Below are 20,237 nucleotides of genomic sequence, written 5' to 3' on the forward strand. Positions count from 1 at the left end.
GTCTTAGGTTCTGTGACTTTTTTCCAATTGGATGCTGCTGTTGTAATGTTATAAGATGAAGAATAAAGTCTAGCAACCCTGGGCTGGGGATATAGCTCAGATGATAGAGTGCTTGCCTCTCAAGCATGAGGCCCTGGGTTCAATCCCCAGCACCACAAAAAAAAGGTTATTCTAAGTCTGCATGAATTCAGGCATCTTATTTGTTCTCCTAACAACATATTACCCCAAACTTATCTGTAGCTGTGTTTGACAATCTTTTAGATAAGAGTACCTATAATAGACAACATTCATTTATTCCATAAATATTTATGGAGTGCCTGCTGTGAACCAGGCACTGTTCTAGCTGCTGAGATTTCTAAGGTAAACCAAACATGCACCATTCCTGCTGTTTGGAGCCCACATTCTAGTAGAGAAAACAGAAGTTAACTAGATATATTGGGTAGTTAAATAAGATAAATTTGGAACATTAAAGTTTAACAGAGACAATAAATAAAGGTAATAAGATAACGAGTGACTAGCAGGAGAAAGCCAGGGAAAGCATGCTTTAAGGCCTAAGTGAACTAACACTGAGATGATAAAAAGAAGCAAGACAGAGATTTGAAGATAAGTATTTTAAGCAGAGGAAGCATCTGCATAAGGCCTAGGACAGTAATGACCTTGGGTATTCAAGAGACAGAAAGGAAGGCAGTTTGGCTGGAATTTAGTGAGTGAGAGAGCAAGTAGTAGGAGCTAGAAATGAAATGGTAATTTGGAGCCCAATAGATGATACAGGCTAGTAGTAATTCCCACCCTGTCAGATGAACAACTCATTTTTATAAATATTTTACAAATGTCCTTATCGCAAAGTGAAATTCTTAGATAATATAATCAACCTACATACCTAATTGAAAGAATACAATGATATCTTAATAATATAAAGGAAAATAGTTCATAATAAAATAACATTTAATATGTAAAGTTTAGGAACAACTTCACTAGAAAACAAAGTTGTCATATATGCTTTTACCTGTATGCAATGTCACTTTGAATACAAGTGCAGTGATAGCTTGTATTAAGTGAATTATGTATCACAAAATCACAGTATGGTCATTGGCATGATTTTCCAGAATAGTGAACAATTCTTGGTAAAGTGTCTAAACAAATCTGGCTTAAATAATAGTTGTCTTCTTAAGAAAACAATACAAATTAAAACTATTCTGAAATTTCATCTCACTCCAGTCAGAATGACAATTATTAAAATACAAGTAACAATAAATGTTGGTGAGGATATAGAAGCAGAGGTATACTAATAAATTGCTGGTGGGACTGCAGATTGGTGCAACCTCTCTGAAAAGCAATATGGAAATTCCTCAGAACACCTGGAATGGAACCACCATTTACCCAGTTATCCCACTCCTCAGCATTTATCCAGAGGATATAAAAATCAGCATACTATATTGATGCAGCCACATAAGTGTTTATAGCAGCTCAGTTCACAATAGCTAAGCTATGGAAACAACCTAGGAGCCCTTCAGTACATGAATAGATTAAAAAAAAAAAGAAGAAGTGGTACATAGACACAATGGAATATTACTCAGCCATAAAGTAGGATGAAATTATGGCATTTGCCAGTAAATAAATGGAATTGGAGACTATCATGCTAAGTGAAATAAGCCAATCCCAAGAAAGCAAAGACTGAATGTTCTCCTGATATGTAACACACAATAAGGGGTGGAGGGGTAGAAGTTCATTGGATTAGACAAAGGGGAATAAAGGGAAGGAAGATGAGATGGAAATAGGAAAGATAGTAGAATGAATCTGACATAGCTTTCCTATGTTCATATATGAATACATGACCAGTATAACTTTACATGATGTACAACCACAAAAATGGGAAGTTATACCCATTTATACCCATGTATGTATAATATGTCAAAGTACACTCTGTTGTCATGTATATCTAAAAAGAACAAATAAAAAAATTTTTTAAAAAGATGTCTCACCTGCACAAATATCTGGCAGGATATTGGAAAGTAATTTGTGATGTGGAAAGAGTATCTTTTGGAACTGTTAGATATACTGCAAGGTACCTGTCAATCTCTGATCTCTGCCCACTAAATACCAGTAGCCTTTCCCAGTTATTGTGATAACCATAACAAATAGCCTTCATAAGCTTGCTCCCCCTATACCAACTGTTAATCTTCCACATCACCTCCTAGAAACACAGGTTAGCTTTTGCTTCTGACTTTTAAATTGGGAAGATAAAACATTAAATAAATTAACTCCACATCCATATTGTACTCTAGACTCAAATTATATTCTAATCCATTTACTAATTCAAAATAACCTTATCCTTATTTTCAAATACAGAAAGTTTTAATACTTTAATACCAGAAGTTTTAAAATAAATAATAGTCTGAAGCTCAGCAATCTAGAAACATTCTGTATTTAAATGTAAACCTTATGGATTTGGAATTTTTCAGGAATTACCCTACCAGAAGTTAAATCTTCTCTCTTGGTGTGTTAAAGCCCAAGGAAAATATCATTCGTTCTTCCATTGTTTTTGATATGACACTTATTATCTCAGTGATTTAATCCTCAAAGCCTTGGAGCAGCTTTATTCCTATTACAGAGGCAGTCACCCAGGCCCAGTTATACCAAGCTGTACCCAGGCACAAGTGGCACAGTCAGGAGAGAGCCAGTGGGAACACATGTCAGACCAACAAGTGTCAAGCCACTCCCATCAATCACTACTTGGGGAAGAACTTCCAAGTCTACCAATTAAGTTGTATATTATTGTACCTTTTGAGGTGGTCCCCCCTTTGTCTCCTTCTAGAATCACTATATCTCTTCTTTCTTGGTTGATGACCTCATGTTCCAGAAGATATCAGACATATCCAGGTACTTTGAGCCTAGACACAGGACCATTTATACACTAAGCACTAGCTGCTGATCTGGCTGTCACTTTAATTAGCAATCACTTTATTTTCTCTGCCACACAACCAGCATAGCTGTTTATACCCCATTTATCTGTTAGGCATGTACTTGGAAACTCATTTTAAACCCAGATCTTAAGGTACTTATCTCATTTCACACTAAAATATATTTCCCAAAATTGTCTTTCTCCTTCCCATCCATACCCATGACCCTCCCTACAAAATCCAGAGACTAATCCTTTGGGAGTCAGAGTCATAGACTGCATCATTTAAAAAACACCCCTGGCAGTATTTCCTGCATAGATTCTCATCCCCATAAGCCTTAGACAAATCCCACAGTGTCTTTTAAGAATTTGTTTTAGGAGCTGGGGAGATAGCTCAGTTGGTAGAGTGCTTGCTTGTAAGCACAAGGCCCTGGGTTTGATCCCCACCACCCAAAAAATAATAATAATAATTTGTTTTAGTTTGGGGTTATTCGGGTGATGACTCTACTTTGGTCCCTAGTACATTCATGAAGCTGTATCTCCCAAGAACTCTCAAGTTGCCAGTGTATAGTTTTCATAAAGGCAGATGTCAGAAGACTGAGCTTGTGTGGCCACTGCAAATCTTTAAACTCCTACATCATTTCTTAGAAGATTCAACTATTCTCAGCAAATCTGGGATAGTGTCTCCTGTGCATAATGACATGTTTAACATCAGACCAGCTTCTTACCTGGGTCACTAGGTCCCTGATGCATTCAGTCAAGCTAGTCCTCTGAACTGATGCTAGATGATTTCGTTTTTACTTCAGAACCCATATGACTAGCTCTGATGGATTGCATGTGAGAAATGAAACAAATCAAAGGGTTTTGGGGTATGAGCAACTGGATAGATGGTGATATTTATTTAAAAGATAACGATAGGTAGGAAACAGGTTTGAGAAGACCATAAGACTCTTTTGGGTGTGTTAAATTTGACCTACCTTTTAAACATTAAAAAGAACAATAGGATATAGGAATCTGAACCTCAGGACAGGAGACAGGTTTAAAAGTTAAAGTATATAAGGGATATTTAATACACTAGATCTGAACAGAAAATGAAGAAGTAAGGTAACTTTTGCTGTGGTAGGAAGCAGAGAACTAGATTGCTGAAAGGGGTTGTAGGGTCAATTTAGGGTTTTGTTCTTATTTATTTTAGTGAAAGTTATGGAGAGGGAAAATTGATGCATAAAGTAAAAGGGATCATTACAAGAATTCATTTCTGAAATTGGTAAAATAATATGAGGGGCTCCATAGTACAAATGGAAAATTTGGTCTTTAATAGGAGCTGTTTTGTTTTAACTGGAAAGTAAGTTTGACAAATGGTCTCAGATTCAGGTAGGTTGATGTACACTAAAAAATAAAGGAAAGTTGGTCTTATGGCTTCCATTTCCTATTTGAAATCTGAAGTGAGGTCATCAAAATTGAGGGTCAAAGGAGTTGGTATTTGAAGTTTGAGGTGAAAAAGGAAAGATGAAATAGTCTTTTGAGAATGGAAGCATGAAATTACTAGGAAAATATGATAGAATTCTAAATATCGAGTACCCATTTTTGATGTAAATATATTGGTCACAAGCTCACTGTTTTTTCATCCTTTTTGTTTTTTCTTAGCATCCTGATATGTATGAAAGAGCCGTGCTAAGAAAAGATCATCAAAAGAAATATGGAGCAACAGTTGATCTTTGGAGCATTGGGGTAACATTTTACCATGCAGCTACTGGATCATTACCATTTAGACCATTTGAAGGACCTCGCAGGAATAAAGAAGTGATGTAAGTGGGCCCATCTAAAATTATATATAATTTTTTAAATGTATTTTGTTTCACCATATGTTAGAAGTGGACACTAATGAAAATTGACCTATCAGTCATTTCTGATTTTTTTATGAACTATCTGGTTTTTAATAAGAATGCAACCTTATAAAAGTATTTAGTCATAATTTTCCACATCATGTTTAAATATCTTACGTACACAGTATAAATGGTGTCTAATCTTTGGTCCATCTTTGAAAGTATATCACATCTTGATTTTTATTTCAGCACACTGTTTATTTCACTTTGAATATTTGTCAGCATTTTTCCTCCATGCAACTGAAAAAAAATAATAAATTCTATGGAGTTCTAGAACCATTACCACATCTAAAACAAATAGAATTCTTATTCTTCACTGATCTGATTCAGTTAACCATTTTAAAAATAACATTTTGGCAGTAATATGAAAATTTTTTCTAGTATTGCCAGTTTGATTTAGAAACTGCATTTTATTAGTATAGTATATTACATTCTGCCATATTTTTACAAAATAGTGTACAAAATCATTTATTTTTTCTTTCTCTTTTTCTTTCTTTTTTGCGGTGCTGGGGATTGAACCCAGGGCCTTAGTGCAAAATCATTTATTGTAAACCAAACAGTCAAGGAAAAGAGAGGTTTCAGGTGTGAAACTTTTTTTTTTGGGGGGCGGGGGGGGGGGGCGTGCTAGAGATTGAACCCAGGGCTTTGTGCTTACAAGGCAAGCACTCTACCAACTGAGCTATATCCCCAGCCCTAGGTGTGAAATTTATTACAAAATTCATGTATGCTCTGACCATGCTGCTTCTTATTTTAAAAGAAATGAATGAATGACCTTGCTTCATGGGAAAAAGCCAGCCCACATACATATACAACTATGAGGTTATGAATATTTCGTGTAGTAAATGATTTGGAACAATAACTCACAGACAGCCTAACCTGTGCAACCATTCTTTTAGTTCTTCATATATTTTTCAGACCTTTATATTTTTGACCCTACCTTTTATAAGCCTACAACTTAAAGTAATAATCTCAACTGTAAAATTATAACCTTTTATTTAATCTCATCTCAAAATTGAGGAAGAAGAATATTTTTGTATTTGTTAATATAAGAAAATAAAATAAATTCATATCATGACTTTTGCTAAAACTTGGTAATCATCATTTTGCAGATGTTTTAAAGAAAACATTTGACTCACAGACAACTAGAAATACCTGAGAATTTTGCCTGACTCCAATGTGGGCAGTTGTACATTGAAAGACTTATTTTTTCATACAGAAATTCTTTTTATGAGCACTGACCCTAGTGAATGTTAGAGGTGCTTAAAGTAGTCAGTAATTACTATTTTACTTGCTGATGATGATACATTCATCTCATTGTATAGCAGTGTTGCTCCTTCAGCATCCCATTTGTATCTTATGAATGTTAATATGTAGATCTTACCATATTTAAATTAAGTGTTTTTAAAGAATACATATAATAATTGGGCAAGGTGGAACATACCTGTAATCCCAGTGAAGTGGGAGGCTAAGGCAGGAGGATCATTAGTTCAAGGTCGGTCTTATCAATTTAGTGACAAATTAAAGTATCTCAAAATAAAAAATAAAAAGGGATGGGGATGGAACTCAGTGTAAGAATGTCCCTGGGTTCAATCCCTAGTACCAAAAAAATAGAATTTACATAAGAATTCTATCATTCTTTCCATTAGCCTCTCTTCTGCATAAATCTCATATATCTCCATTAAAATTCCTCCATAATCACGTCCTTCTTGTGTGAACACATCTTATTTTTCATTAATTTCCTTCTTTGAAAAAAATCTTAGGGCATGATATCACACACTTATAATCCCAGCAACTCAAGAGGCTAAGGCAGGAGGATCACAAGTTTGAGGCCAGTCTCAGAAATTTAGCAAGGCCCTAAGCAACTTAGTGAGACGCGCTCTCAAAATAAAAAGGGTTGAGGATGTGGTTTAGTGGTTAAGCACCTCTGGGTCCAGTCCCCACTACCAAGAAAAAAAAATCTCTCAAAGCAGAAATTGTGATTGTTTCTACTGACGAGGCAGTAAACAGTCTAAATCAATCAGTTGTACTGGTTGGTTGTAGTTTTTTTTAAACACATTGATTTACTCAGCACACATTTATTTAGATATTAAATTCTGACATGAGATTATATAAGATTCTTCTGTATTAGGTAATGTAATATTTTAATGGGGATGAAAGTATTCTTAAATGCCTGAAGCTCTCATTTCTCTCCTACTTTTAGGTTTTGTTTAGGAAAGTTATGAAATGCTTTAAAAGGCTGTTTTATTTGACTTGCTACATCATTGCAATGGTATTTTGCTTCCCCATCCATCTCTATCTTTGGTTCATCTTTATTTTTATCTTTAGGAATCATGAAATTTGACTTACAATTTTGGTCTATATATCTATTTCTGTGTATGTATATATTTTTTCAAAATACAAAAAAAATTTCTGATACTGTGTTGTTATAGTTTTATCTTTTTTTTTTACTTTAAAGAATGCTATTGTTCATTCTGCAGTAATTTTATATTCCTGTTGACTGTGCCTTTGGATAATATGGATAAGAAGGATTAGATGCTATTTTCATGGTCTAGAAATATTCTGTGACATAACTTTTTTTGTTTGCTCCATTTTTTCAGATGGAAAAATTAATATTTTTGTTGTGAACATCAAGATGCTGTTAATGGCACTCTGAGATCCCAAAAGAACATTAATTATGGCTATATAAAATAATCGTACAACCACTATTCTACTTCAGTCAGTCAGATTCAAAATATTTTGATTGTTTTATGGATCCTGTGACCATCAATCACAATTCGTCTAGTAGATAATTGTAGGTGCAATTGAGGAAATACTTTTGCAAAACCCATTAGTAAGCCATGCAGTAATGAACTGCTTATTTTATTCTGCTTTTATTTCTCTCAAGGTATAAAATAATCACTGGAAAACCTTCTGGTGCAATATCTGGAGTACAGAAAGCAGAAAATGGACCAATTGATTGGAGTGGAGACATGCCTGTTTCTTGTAGTCTTTCTCGGTAAGTATAGTGTACCCAGTTCTTATCTTTTGCACTTTGGTGTTTAAAATGTTTGCTGCCTAAGACCACACACAGAAATACTTAAGTGTAGTTTGGTTTTAATTATTATTAAAGCATGTGATTTTTATCATTTGTGGTTATGTAAAGATTTATCCTGGGCTTACATAAATGATTTCCACAGGACATAGGGCATATATTTTTTATTAGTTCATTAGAATAGTAGAGTTCATTGTGACATATTCATATATGCACATAACATAATTTGTTCCATATATTCTCTAGTATTTTACCCTTTGCTCTTTCCTTACCCTGTGCCTCTTCTCCTGCTCTTCTGGTCTTCCTTCTATTCATAGGGCATATAGTTTTTTTTGAAATTGCTAATGACTGGTCTTGGAGTTCTTCCAAAGTCAAGATTCTACTCAGGACCTTGGTACTTTTTTGTATTGACCTTCATATTGATGTACCACAAAAAGTAGTGTAGATATGAGTAAACATCTCAATTGGAGTTGTAAAAAGCAAATGCCAAAAAAGTGTGATACTATCCTCATTTTTAAAAATACTCTAAAAGAATGCCCTATAAATGGGAAAAAAAATACTCAAATTATTCAGAAGGTGAGAAATAATGGTTTTCTAGTACTTTTCAGACTTTCAAATGTTGATATGGGTCTTAAGTTAGCCACCAGAATTTTTTAAAAAAATTATATTGTAAGATAAGAATCCTATTATCATGGAAAAAATTAATGTAAAAGAAATTAAAAGTAGAAAGTAAATTATAGAAGATTTTTGGGCTGGGGACATAGCTCAGTTGGTAGAGTGCTGGCCTTGCAAGCACAAGGCCCTGGGTTCGATCCCCAGCACCACAAAAAAAAAAAAGATTTTTACTCTGATAATAAAGCCAAGACTCAACAACGTTTAGAATTATCAGATTAACTTACATTTTTCCTGAGTATGATAGTTATTTAATCCACAAGTGAACACACAGAGGGTCTGATATACTGGCTTTAGCACCAATTATAAGTTGTGGGCACAAGGACTTTAAATACTACAAATTAAATGAAAACAACTAAGCAAAAATGTGATAGACTGCAAAATAAATAAGTAAATAAATAACTATCTTCTTTCCTAACGTGACTGGATAGAAAGACCTAACCTAGCTGTTTTAAGTGAAGAAGACTTGGTCTCTTTCCATTGTTCAGATCTGCTTTTCTCTTTCTTCACTTAAGATCAGATTCTTTCCTGGGAGCCACTGATGGCTGCTGGCTTTCATAAGCTAACAGTCTCATGGTTTTGAAAGCCCCATGGGAAGAAGCCTTTCTTCCTTTAGCAAACATTTCTGGATTGATTTTCATTGTATTAATTTGTACTACCACCTGGCCACCTTCAGTTAATCACAATAACCACATGTCCATCTGTGCTCAAGGAGTGATGCTCCAGAATAGAGGAGTTTGAAGTCCTTTCAAAGGAGGGAGAGTGGACACCTGTTTGGCAGAAATAATGTCTACTATGTATTTTAAAAAACTATTCACAGGGGATTGTTCTTGTGGCTATCATATAGCCAAATTTAAAATTTAAAATCTATTTGAAATTCTATTATTGAAAGTCTCTTTGAACATGCATAATAGTGAAAGCATTTTTCCACTCAATTTTTTTTAACTATGAGCTTTTTATTCAAATTATTCCTTGTTAAATTGGTATCAATTGCTATACTTCCTACAGAAATATACTGAAAAGGCATATAAATTCCATATATAAAATTATATGTTGGAGTGCCATATTACAAAGTCATTAAAGACCTTTTGCTGGAAATTAAAATATTATCTTATCCTCATGACCATCTGATACTAATCAACTGCTCTCACTGGCTAGTAATATATATGGATGATTTGGAAAAGCAAGGAATTGAACAAGGAGAGAACAATCAGTAAAAGATAAGCTAACATCGAAAAGCTGCACTCCCTGGTTCATTGACAAGTGACATTAAATGAAGGTTATTTGGCTTTCTGAAAAGTTGACAGATTTTAATTTTTCAAGAAAATTAGTCTAGTAATAAAATTTAGCATCCCTAATCCAAAATGCTCCAAAATCTATAACTTTTATGAGTGCCAGCATGGCAAAAGTAGGAAATCCTACATCTGACGTCATATGACAGGTCATAGTCAAAATGCAGGTACACTAAAAATACTGTATAAAATTACCTTCAGGCTGTGTATGTAATGTATTATGAAACATAAGTGAATTTGGGACTTTGGTTCCATCCCCAAGATCTCTTATAAGGTATATATGCACATATGCCAAAGTTTGAAAAACAAATTGAAGTCATAATGAAGTCAGAAGTACACAACCTGTAGTAACAGCAATTCCTTTGATTCATTGGTAGATGATATTATTCTGTACCTAGACAAAATGTGACATTCACTCTAACTTTTTTCAATACTATTTTAGGGGTCTTCAGGTTCTACTTACCCCTGTTCTTGCAAACATCCTTGAAGCAGATCAGGAAAAATGTTGGGGTTTTGACCAGTTTTTTGCAGAAACTAGTGATATACTTCATCGAACGATAATTCATGTTTTTTCACTACAACAAATGACAGCTCATAAGATTTATATTCATAGCTATAATACGTAAGTACCTTTTTATGTTTTTATATCAAAGTACTGTGTTATGTGATAAAAGTTTTCCTAAAATAGAAGAAGTAGAAAAGATATCTCAGCTTCACTAAAGGCACCCACTTCTCACTAGGAAAATTATGATTGAGTGAGTAGTAAATTCCTTTTCATTTATCTCTGGAATGAAAAGGATTAATTTTCTTAAATCTCTAAGTAAATTAACTTGTTTTTAAACTGCAAGTTTTACAAAACCAATTCTTGTACTTTCTTCAAATTACACAATCATATAACCATGAAATATCATGTACTGATAAGTGAGCTGGGTTTTATTAAAAATATTGTCAGTTTTAAAAACATTAAAGCCCAGATATAGTAGAGTTTTGATTTGCACTTGATGCTGGAGATGAATCAACATTTGTTTTACTTAAATGAAACCACGTGGCATATACTATGTGGTATGCACACAAACATGCACACGCATGCCCACACACTGCATGTAAAACTAGGGAAAGTAAGTTAGATGGATTGTATCAAAATAAATATTCTGATTGTGATATTTTACTATACTGCAAGAAGTTACTATTGGGGAATCTGGGTGAAAGGTATATGGCAGGGGCTGGGGTTGTGGCTCAGTGGTAGAGCATTTACTCTTCTCTTCACCAAAGAGAAGAGGAGGGTACAGAAATGGGGGTAAAATAGACTAGATGAAACAGTTTAGATACTGTTATCTAATCTATCTATATCTCATATGATATCATAAAATATAAATGCAGTAATATTAATATATCATTATAGTTTATTATTTACCTCTATTTTGGTACTTAATAACCTGAATAAGTGTACATCATGCTTAGGTGTTGGCCATCATTTTTGTTTTAATACATTTAACTTTCAACCTGAGTCAAATCAAAACAGAAGCTTGTGGCAGGACCACATCCAACATTGCTGCTGGAATATTTTTTGATCTACTCTAGGGATGTGTACTTTTTTCCCCCAATCATCATTTTGAAAATATGAGTTTTCTTAATTTATTTAATTAATGTTATGTAGTTGTGTTGCAAATACTAATGTTGGGTTTTATGTCTTTAAGTCATTTAACCCTCAAGTATTTTGAAATGAGTACTATTCCTACTCCTACATACTGATGAGGAAAACTAAGTACAGAAGAATTAAGTAACAGCATTATACAGCAAGAAAGTGAAAGAGCTAGAATTTGAACCCAGGTGTTGGTCTGACTCAGAATCAATATTCTTAATGTCTCTGCTATGTTTTCCACCATCCTTAAAATTAGGAAACCTGTGTATTACAAAGGTATCTAAACAGAAAAATGTTTTGGAATGGGTTTCTATATGAACAGGTTATATGGAATTTTCATTTTAATGGACATTTTAGTATTCACATAAAGAAAACAGTGTTATAGGGAATGTCATGATCTCAGAAATCATTTAGAAATTAATGTCATTGCACTCAATGTTTAAAATAAAATTGTACCACTCATTTGATCTAAAATTACTTTGTCTTGAATTTTTTTTTATACAGTGCTACAGTATTTCATGAACTGGTATATAAACAAACCAAAATTATTTCTTCAAATCAAGAACTTATCTATGAAGGACGACGCTTAGTCCTAGAACCTGGAAGACTGGCACAGCATTTCCCCAGAACCACAGAGGAAAATCCTATCTTTGTTGTAAGCCGGGAACCCCTGAGTACAATAGGACTAATATATGAAAAAAGTAAGTTGGAATTTTTCTTGTTCTGATTGTCATTTTTATCAAGTTGATGGTAACATTAATGTAGAGCTTTTATAAATATTAAAATTTTGTGAATTAGTCAAAAAAGAGAAGTAATAAAATTGAAAAGCCTAATAGTGATAATTTGACACCAAATGTTTTCTTTCATAGAGCAGTAAAATAATTTTCATGTATATATTTTACTGTAACTCTGCTTTTAATGTTGTGCTGACATGCAGAATTAGCCCTTTGTATCATAAATGTCAGAAAATATTTATTATGTTCAGTTTGTAGTCAACATTGTGCCAGGCTTTATAGTCTTAAGAAAAATTAGATCTGCATTATTGAAATCTTAAATTATTCATCCAAAAAATGAATTACCCAAATTTTTACATTCCTGTTTAGAACTTCGGAAGCATTGAGCTCAATGTTAGAATATAGTTTAAAAAAAAAAATGAAACACCTTAGAAATATTGAAGGTAATTAGGGAATGAGCATTATTGTTTTAAGTAGGTTTTTTTTAACCAGGAAAAGTACGCTAAAGAGTTTTGACACTGATGTTTAATTTAAACATTGCTTGCCATATAAAGAATAAATAATTTACTCAGAAAATTTTATTTCTGATTTTAAGTGTCTTTTACTTTATATTTCAGTTTCCCTCCCTAAAGTACATCCACGTTATGATTTAGATGGGGATGCTAGCATGGCTAAGGTTAGTATTTAATTGAATTATTATATAAACATTTGAATTATCCTATCAATAATGGAAGCAATAAAATATATTAGGTCTTTATAAATACCTATTCATTTAATTTATTATACTTTCTAGATTATTTTGTACTCTCTACTTTCTATACTTTCTTGAACTCATTTTAAGAAAATTGCATTGAGAGAATTACATGTATAGATAACGTTAAGGATGAAATATTTATTATAGTTATATCTATCCTTAGCTTTTACCCATTGGTAGTTTATTGTGTTTTTAATTTATCTGATAGAAATCTATAGACTTGAAATTTTTTGGGAAAAAGTTTTTTTACTCTACCACAGTTGGCACCAAATATGATTTTTTTATTTTTTCATCAGGCGATAACAGGGGTTGTATGTTATGCCTGTAGAATTGCCAGTACCTTGCTGCTTTATCAGGAATTAATGCGAAAAGGGATACGATGGTTGATGTAAGTAATAGATTAAATTGAAAAAGTGATCTTCCCATAGACCTCACTAATTAACTGGTAATCACCCCATTATTGATAAACCACTTCAGACTAAGCAGAGTCACACACTTGATTTTTATTCTACTATATTTGTTTCACAGTTAGTTTATAAAACATTTAGAGGCTATTTTTTCACTTATTTCTTATAACTTTATGAGATAGGATTAATAGAATTTGAATATTAAAACTTATAAAACATACCAGGTTTGATGGCACACACCTGGAATTCTAGCAGCGAGGGACCCTGAGGCAGGAGGATCACAATTTCAATAATGGCCTCAACAATTTAGCAAAACCTTATCTTGAAATAAAAAATATGAAAGTACTGGGGATGTAGCTCATGGTAAAACACTTCTAGGCTCAATCCCCAGTGCCCCCACCCCACCCCACCCCCACCAAAAAACCTTACACAACACTGTACAATGTAATGGCAAATGAATTCCTTTTCCAAAGACATTGACTTGGTTGTCATTATGCTATTTCAAAAGGCCTTTTCATTGTTATGATCCAACACAAGAATACTTTACAGGTTTGAGTCATCAGAATCTTACTCCATTTTCCTACCTTTTCCCCCAAATGAAGTACACATTCACTTTTTTTTTTAACAGCATTATTGAATATAATTCACACACTATATTAGACACCCGTTTAATATATATAATTTTTAGTATATACAGTTTTTTTAAATACTTTTAGTTGTAAATGTATATAAGAACTTTATTTTTTTATGTGGTGCTGAGGATCAGACTCAGTGTCTTACACATGCTAGGCAAGGGCTCTACCACTGAGCCACAATCCCAGTCCAGTATGTACAGTTTTTAGTATGTTCACAGTGTGCAGCTATCACCACTTTATTTGGAACCTTTTTTTTTTTTTTATCACACCAGAAAGAACTTTTGCACTCATTGGCCTTCATTCCCCATTTTACTCCAAACCATCCAATCCTAGGCAGCCACTAATATAGTCATTATAGATTTGCCTAGTTCAGATATTTCATATAAAAGAATCATATAATACGAATATACACTCACTTTGACAAGCAGTTTTAAAGCTAATTTTTTACTAAATCACTTCCATATTGTTTTCTAGAACAAAATATTAATCATCTCTTAATAAATATAACATGGATATGATTTTGGCTTTTTTTCTTAACCTTTTATTTATAATGTCATTTTTCCATCTGATAAGCATAAAAATAAGTAAATCTCTTCTGAGAATTATGTTTAGAATTCTATACATTGTTTGAAGCATTTGGATCTTGTACCTGTATGATAATGGCTTTGTTGCCAAAAAACAGAAGTATGTTTTCTGAGCTCACCTCACTGCATGCAGTGTCCCTGGCCTTTAATGCTTGCAATAGTGTATATATTCCTACCTCATGCCCATTTCTTCTTACAAAAATGTGTGTGAAGCATTTCATCATTCTTATTCTCTTTTTTAGACTTTTATTTTTCTACCAACATTAAGTGAAACCCATAAATATAGTAATTTCCTATGTGTTGACATATCCAGTTCCTGAGTCTATTTTCCTATTTTCATTAAGAAGCCTCCTTGTGGGACTGAAAGTATGGCTCAGTGGTAGAGCTTGTGCCATGTGTCCATGAATTCAATTCCCAAGCACAAATAAATTAATAAAGCCTCCTTGTTTTTACTAAGTGGTTTCTGAGAAAACGGTTTTCATTTTTTCTTTATATTTTTTATACCAGTCACTGATCCATAAAATTTTCTCCCTTTCACTTATATTTTTATAATTCATGAAAGAATAATTTTTAACATAGACTACTGCTGTTGACAGACTCTCTTTAAAGGGTTTATCAGCACTTTAGGTTTCGTGGACCATATGTGAATTTTTCTTTGTTTTGCTCTTATTTCTACAACCTTTTAAAATGTAATGTTATCTCATGGGTTGTACAGAACAGGCCTCAGACCTTAGTCTGTCGATCCCTGAAATAGACCAAAAGCCCTTTAATTATATATTATTTGCTATGTCATCTTTTTGGGAGATCACATTAATTGTTGTAAAGTATAAATTGATTTGTGGGTATAGCTCAGTGGTAGAGCACTTGCCTGGCATATGCAAGGCCCTGGGTTCCATCCCCAGCACTGCAAAAAAAAGTGAATAAAAAGAAAGTATAAGTCAGACAGCAGACTACTATGAGTAGTAAAAATTAATTCTGATGATATTAAAATATAATGCTATAGAACTTATATGTATTCGAAGATTAAATTGTTATTAATATCATTTTAATACATGGGTTTCTAAACTGTTAAACTCTAATGTGGTCTGCAAAAATAAGGTGTTTCTAGATAAGTATATGGGTAACAAATGCTTTTAATGTTGTCCTAAAAGTGCAACTTGGCTTTCATATAAAAAATGTTATTATGAAGTGTTTTTTGAACAGTAGTATAGCAATGTAATTAGTGATAGACAAGGAAAAAAATAAATAATACCTTAATCTAAATGATAATAATGTTACTTTTTAGTGAATTAGTTAAAGACGATTACAATGAAACTGTACACAAAAGACAGAAGTTGTGATCACATTGGATTTCTGCATCAGAAACATTGAAAAAACTGTAAAAGTGTGAGTAGATTACTTCCTTTTTAATAATGGTTCAAATATTAAATGGTCCATTTCTGTTTAGTTTATTTAGTCATTGTTAGCATGTAGCATGCAATTCAAGTGTTTGTATTATTGAGCAGCCTTAGGTGAGTGGTTACTTCATCCTAAAGGGGAAAGCAGTTTCTCTTAAGAAATGAGCACCATGTCTGTGTACCCTCCCTTTGTGAAGGAAAAGGTAGTGGGAGATGGAAACATCTTGCAAAACAAAATCTCTGAAGAGGAAAACATAAGACCTGTCAACAACAAAGAAGTACGACGAGAGATTCAAGAACAACCTTTGGGAGTATTTTTAGAATTTTATGTGTTACTTTTAGTTTATTCTTATGTGTTAATCTTATCCCTGAGAAGGCCCTTTGAAACAGAATGATAGTTGAAACTACACTCTTTCTAGGCTACACTATTTGTACCACTGAGGAAATATATAAATGAAATTGGTATTTACTATTGACTTCTGTTATTTCTGAAAACTAGTATTTTTACTGTTATCCTGGCATAAAATTATTTAAAATTAACTTGCCTTTTCTATTTTTTGACTTCATGTGCAAATTTTTAAGTAAAGCACAGTAGTAGCACCCTTATCCCCAAAAGATCCATTCTAAGACTCCCTGTGTATACCAGAAACCTCAGGTAGTACAAAGCCTTTTATATAAGCACTGTAATATAACATCGTGATAGTCAATTTGATAACTGAGGTGACTGCTAAGTGACTAGTAGGTGGGTAGCATATATAGTGCGAATATATAGGTCCCAGGCTAGAAAGAGTGAATGGCTTGTGATTTTATCACACTCTCAATGGCCTGAAATTAAAAACCGTGGATTATTTCTGGAATTTTGCACATAATATTTTCATACCACTATTGACCACCAGTAACAGAAGCCATGGAAAGCAAAAACACAGATGAAGGGGAATCACTACATATAAAATTTCTTCAGGAAGGCATCAGAATTTTCTTAGAATATACTAGCTTATAGCCTTTGAATAAATTTTTTATTAAGTAGTTATCATAAAACCTTAAATACAGTTCATAAAGCATCTTTTAAGCAGAGACTGAGGCAGGAAGATTTCAAGTTCAAGACCACCCTAGGTAACTCTTAGCAAGAACCAGTCTCAAAATGAAAAATAAAAAGAGCTAGGAATATAGCTGGGTTCAATCCTTGATACCACAAAAAAGAAAGGAAAAAAAAAATATATATATATATGTATATGTATTTGTTACATTCATTTAATTTTTTCCTGTGACTGACTTTTATACAGATATGAAAAGTTGATGAAGATCAACCTAGAAGCAACAGAGTTAGGTGAAATTTCAGACATACACACCAAATTGTTGAGAGTAAGTATTACAAAATCGTAGGCTAAGAATCTATTCCTTTGCTGGCAAGATTTCACTTAAAAGTTTTTTAGAGCATTGACATTTCTAAAAATCTCCAGAGAGGGAGTAACTTTTTCCCATCTTCACAGACTTCTTAACAATATTTGAATACCCTTGCTGTCATGACATTCTTCATAGCATGTTCAAACACCTGCTGTACTACACACATACACACACACACACACACACACCACACGCATACCTCTCCCTCCCTCCCCCCCCCATTTATCTTTCTCCCTTCCCTGCTTTTTGTCTTAAATCTGTAGTGATATTGTGTTGCTGCTATGGCTATTAAAGCAAATTCATAAAAGTAATTTACCATGCAGTTGGATTTGGGGTGGTTCAACTTGTTTAGAAATAATGCAAATTAGGAAAATAGTATCAGATCTTTTCCATAATAAAAAGTAAGTAAAAAAAAATTTGGACTCCTCAAGACACTAAATAATTTCTATCACTAGAAAAAGCAATTAAGGCGGGCTGGGGATATAGCTCAGTTGGTAGAGTGCTTGCCTTACAAGCATAAGGCCCTGGGTTTGATCCCCAGCACCGCAAAAAAGAAAAACAATTAGGAAACAAGTTTCAACTTTGCTGAAAATGCAGTCACATTTCAGGGAGTCTGAATCTCTTATTAAAATATATTATAGAGCCAGGTGGTGGTGTGCACCTGTAATCCCAGCAACGTGGGTGACTGAAGCAAGAGGATCACAGGTTTAAGGCCAGGCTGAGCAAGTTAGTGAGACCCTGTCTCAAAAAATAAAAAGGACTAGGGACATAATCAGTGATAGAGCATCCCTGCATTCAGTCCCTAGTACCAAAGGAAAAAAAAGAAAAAAGGAGTATTATAGAAGTACATAGAATTATATATTGTGAGAGCTGACTTTTAATCCCAGAGCTGCTCCTATTTACCTAGCTACTTCTGTCTTGCTACAAAAGGCATTTACTTCTTTGCATCCTTCTGCCTTTTTTTTCTCCCTCAAAATGAGCAATTTCATACTCTGCTTATCTCATGTGTTGTTGTACCAGTTAAATGACATAGGTAAAAATACCCCTGCTGCGTGTGGTAGCACACTCCTATAATCCCAGGTACTCCAGAGGCTGAAGCAGGAGGACAAGTTCAGGGCCAGCCTGAGCAATTTAGCAAAAACCTGTCCTAAAATTTAAAAATTAAAAGAGCTGGGGATGTAGCTCAGTGAAAGAGTATCCCTGGGTTCAATTCCCAGTACTGAAAGAAAAAAAAAAAAAATACTATACTCTTGAAAATTTTTAGTATTTATTCATAAAATGAATGTTAAATTAAAAGTGAAAAAATTGAGATAAAATTATTTTCTCTTTCAACCTTATGCTGGTCTTTAGTTGTTTCTTTTTTCAGTTTTAGGTCAAGAAAAATGATTTTCCGGGCTGGGGAAATAGCTCAGTTGGTAGAGTGCTTGCCTTGCAAGCACAAGGCCCTGGGTTCGATCCCCAGCACCACACACAAAAAAAATGATTTTCCAAAGTAGTCATAATCAAGTAGGAAGTTGTGAAGTTTAGTGCATTCTAATCAGCAGTCTTTTTAAGTAGAATAGAAAATGTCAGAACACATCATATATTATGAAATCACTGTTCTCTGAAACTTTTGGTTCATTTATGCACTTTATTTTTTTTATATTTTTTATTTTATTTTACTTTGGTATCAGGGATTGAACCCAGGGGTGCTTAACAACTGAACTACGTCCCCAGACATTTTTATTTTTTATTTTGAAACAGGGCCTCACTAAATTGCTGAGGCTAGTCTTGAACTCACAGTCCTCCTGGCTCAGCTCCTGAGTTGCTGGAATTACAGGCGTGCATCACCGCACCCAGCTTAGTCTTACTTATTATTCCCTTATAATTCATCCTTCGTGTGCTTATGATTTTCCACTCCTCTATGTAACACTTAAGAAATAACCTTTCAGGGCTGGGGAGATAGCTCAGCTGGTAGAGTGCTTGCCTCGCAAGCACAAGGCCCTGAGTTCGATCCCCAGTACCTTGCAAAAAAAAAAAAAATTTAAGGGGCTGGGTAGATGGCTCAGTCGGTAGAGTGCTTGCCTTGTAAGCATAAGGCCCTGGGTTCAATCCCCAGCATTCCCCCCCAAAAAAAGAAATAACCTTCCCATAAACTATTTTCCATATATTGAATATGTAATCAAATACATTTTAAACATTAATGTTAAAGAAGACATAAAACATAAAAATCAAAGTGTATGTTTGACTATATAAAAATTTAAAATCTTAATTTGCTTAAAAAAATCTGAAAAAGCAAGTAAGTTGAGAAAATTTGATAATTTTTTATAAAAATAGCTCATGAATTGATAAGGAAAATATTAACTTTATAAGAAGTAGATGAGCAGAGAACATTTAGATAATTTACAAATGAAAATATAATGAAAAACTTTAAGTTTATACCTAATATAGTAATAGAAAATTGCATATTATAATAATAGTAAGATACCATTTTTGTCTTTCAAATGATCAGGGCTTAAAAAATTGTAATACTAGTGCTGACAGAAGTGTGGTGTAAAGGGCTCCCTTTTTTGTTTCTAGTGGCAGTGTCACTTAAGACTTTCCAAATGAAAAGCAATAGTGTATGTCAGGATTCTTAAAATATTTAGAAGTGTTTATTCTTTAAAGCTAACCTTCAGCCTTTCTCAAGTTTTACAAATATTTAGTTCTGTGGTAGGTAAATGATAAATATACTAAGCTTAATATGAATAGGTCTTAGATGAGGTTTCTTTTCATTTTCTGTTTTTAAGAGGAGCTACTTTTCTTGGGCTTCTAGAGAGCTCAAATCACAAATACCTACCTTTATCCTTGGGACTATGCTAATGGTTTTCTTATTTCATATTCACAATTCTGTAATGTAGAATACAACTTTTTTTATAGAAAAA

The 20,237-nt window shown here is 33.5% G+C and overlaps 1 protein-coding gene across 1 annotated transcript in view; it reads left to right on the forward strand.

The window, feature by feature from the left end:
- The window catches only part of TBK1 (TANK binding kinase 1), a 41,554-nt gene that overhangs the window by 14,307 nt on the left and 7,010 nt on the right, over nt 1-20,237 (forward strand). Inside the window, 9 exon segments of the mRNA XM_079139683.1 lie at nt 4,544-4,704; nt 7,667-7,777; nt 10,220-10,399; nt 11,924-12,120; nt 12,771-12,829; nt 13,204-13,295; nt 15,819-15,853; nt 15,856-15,919; nt 17,214-17,292. Coding sequence (XP_078995809.1) covers nt 4,544-4,704; nt 7,667-7,777; nt 10,220-10,399; nt 11,924-12,120; nt 12,771-12,829; nt 13,204-13,295; nt 15,819-15,853; nt 15,856-15,919; nt 17,214-17,292 — 978 coding nt within the window.

Source organism: Sciurus vulgaris (genome assembly GCF_902686455.1).
Source record: "Sciurus vulgaris genome assembly, chromosome: 5".
Taxonomy (NCBI): Eukaryota; Metazoa; Chordata; class Mammalia; order Rodentia; family Sciuridae; genus Sciurus; species Sciurus vulgaris.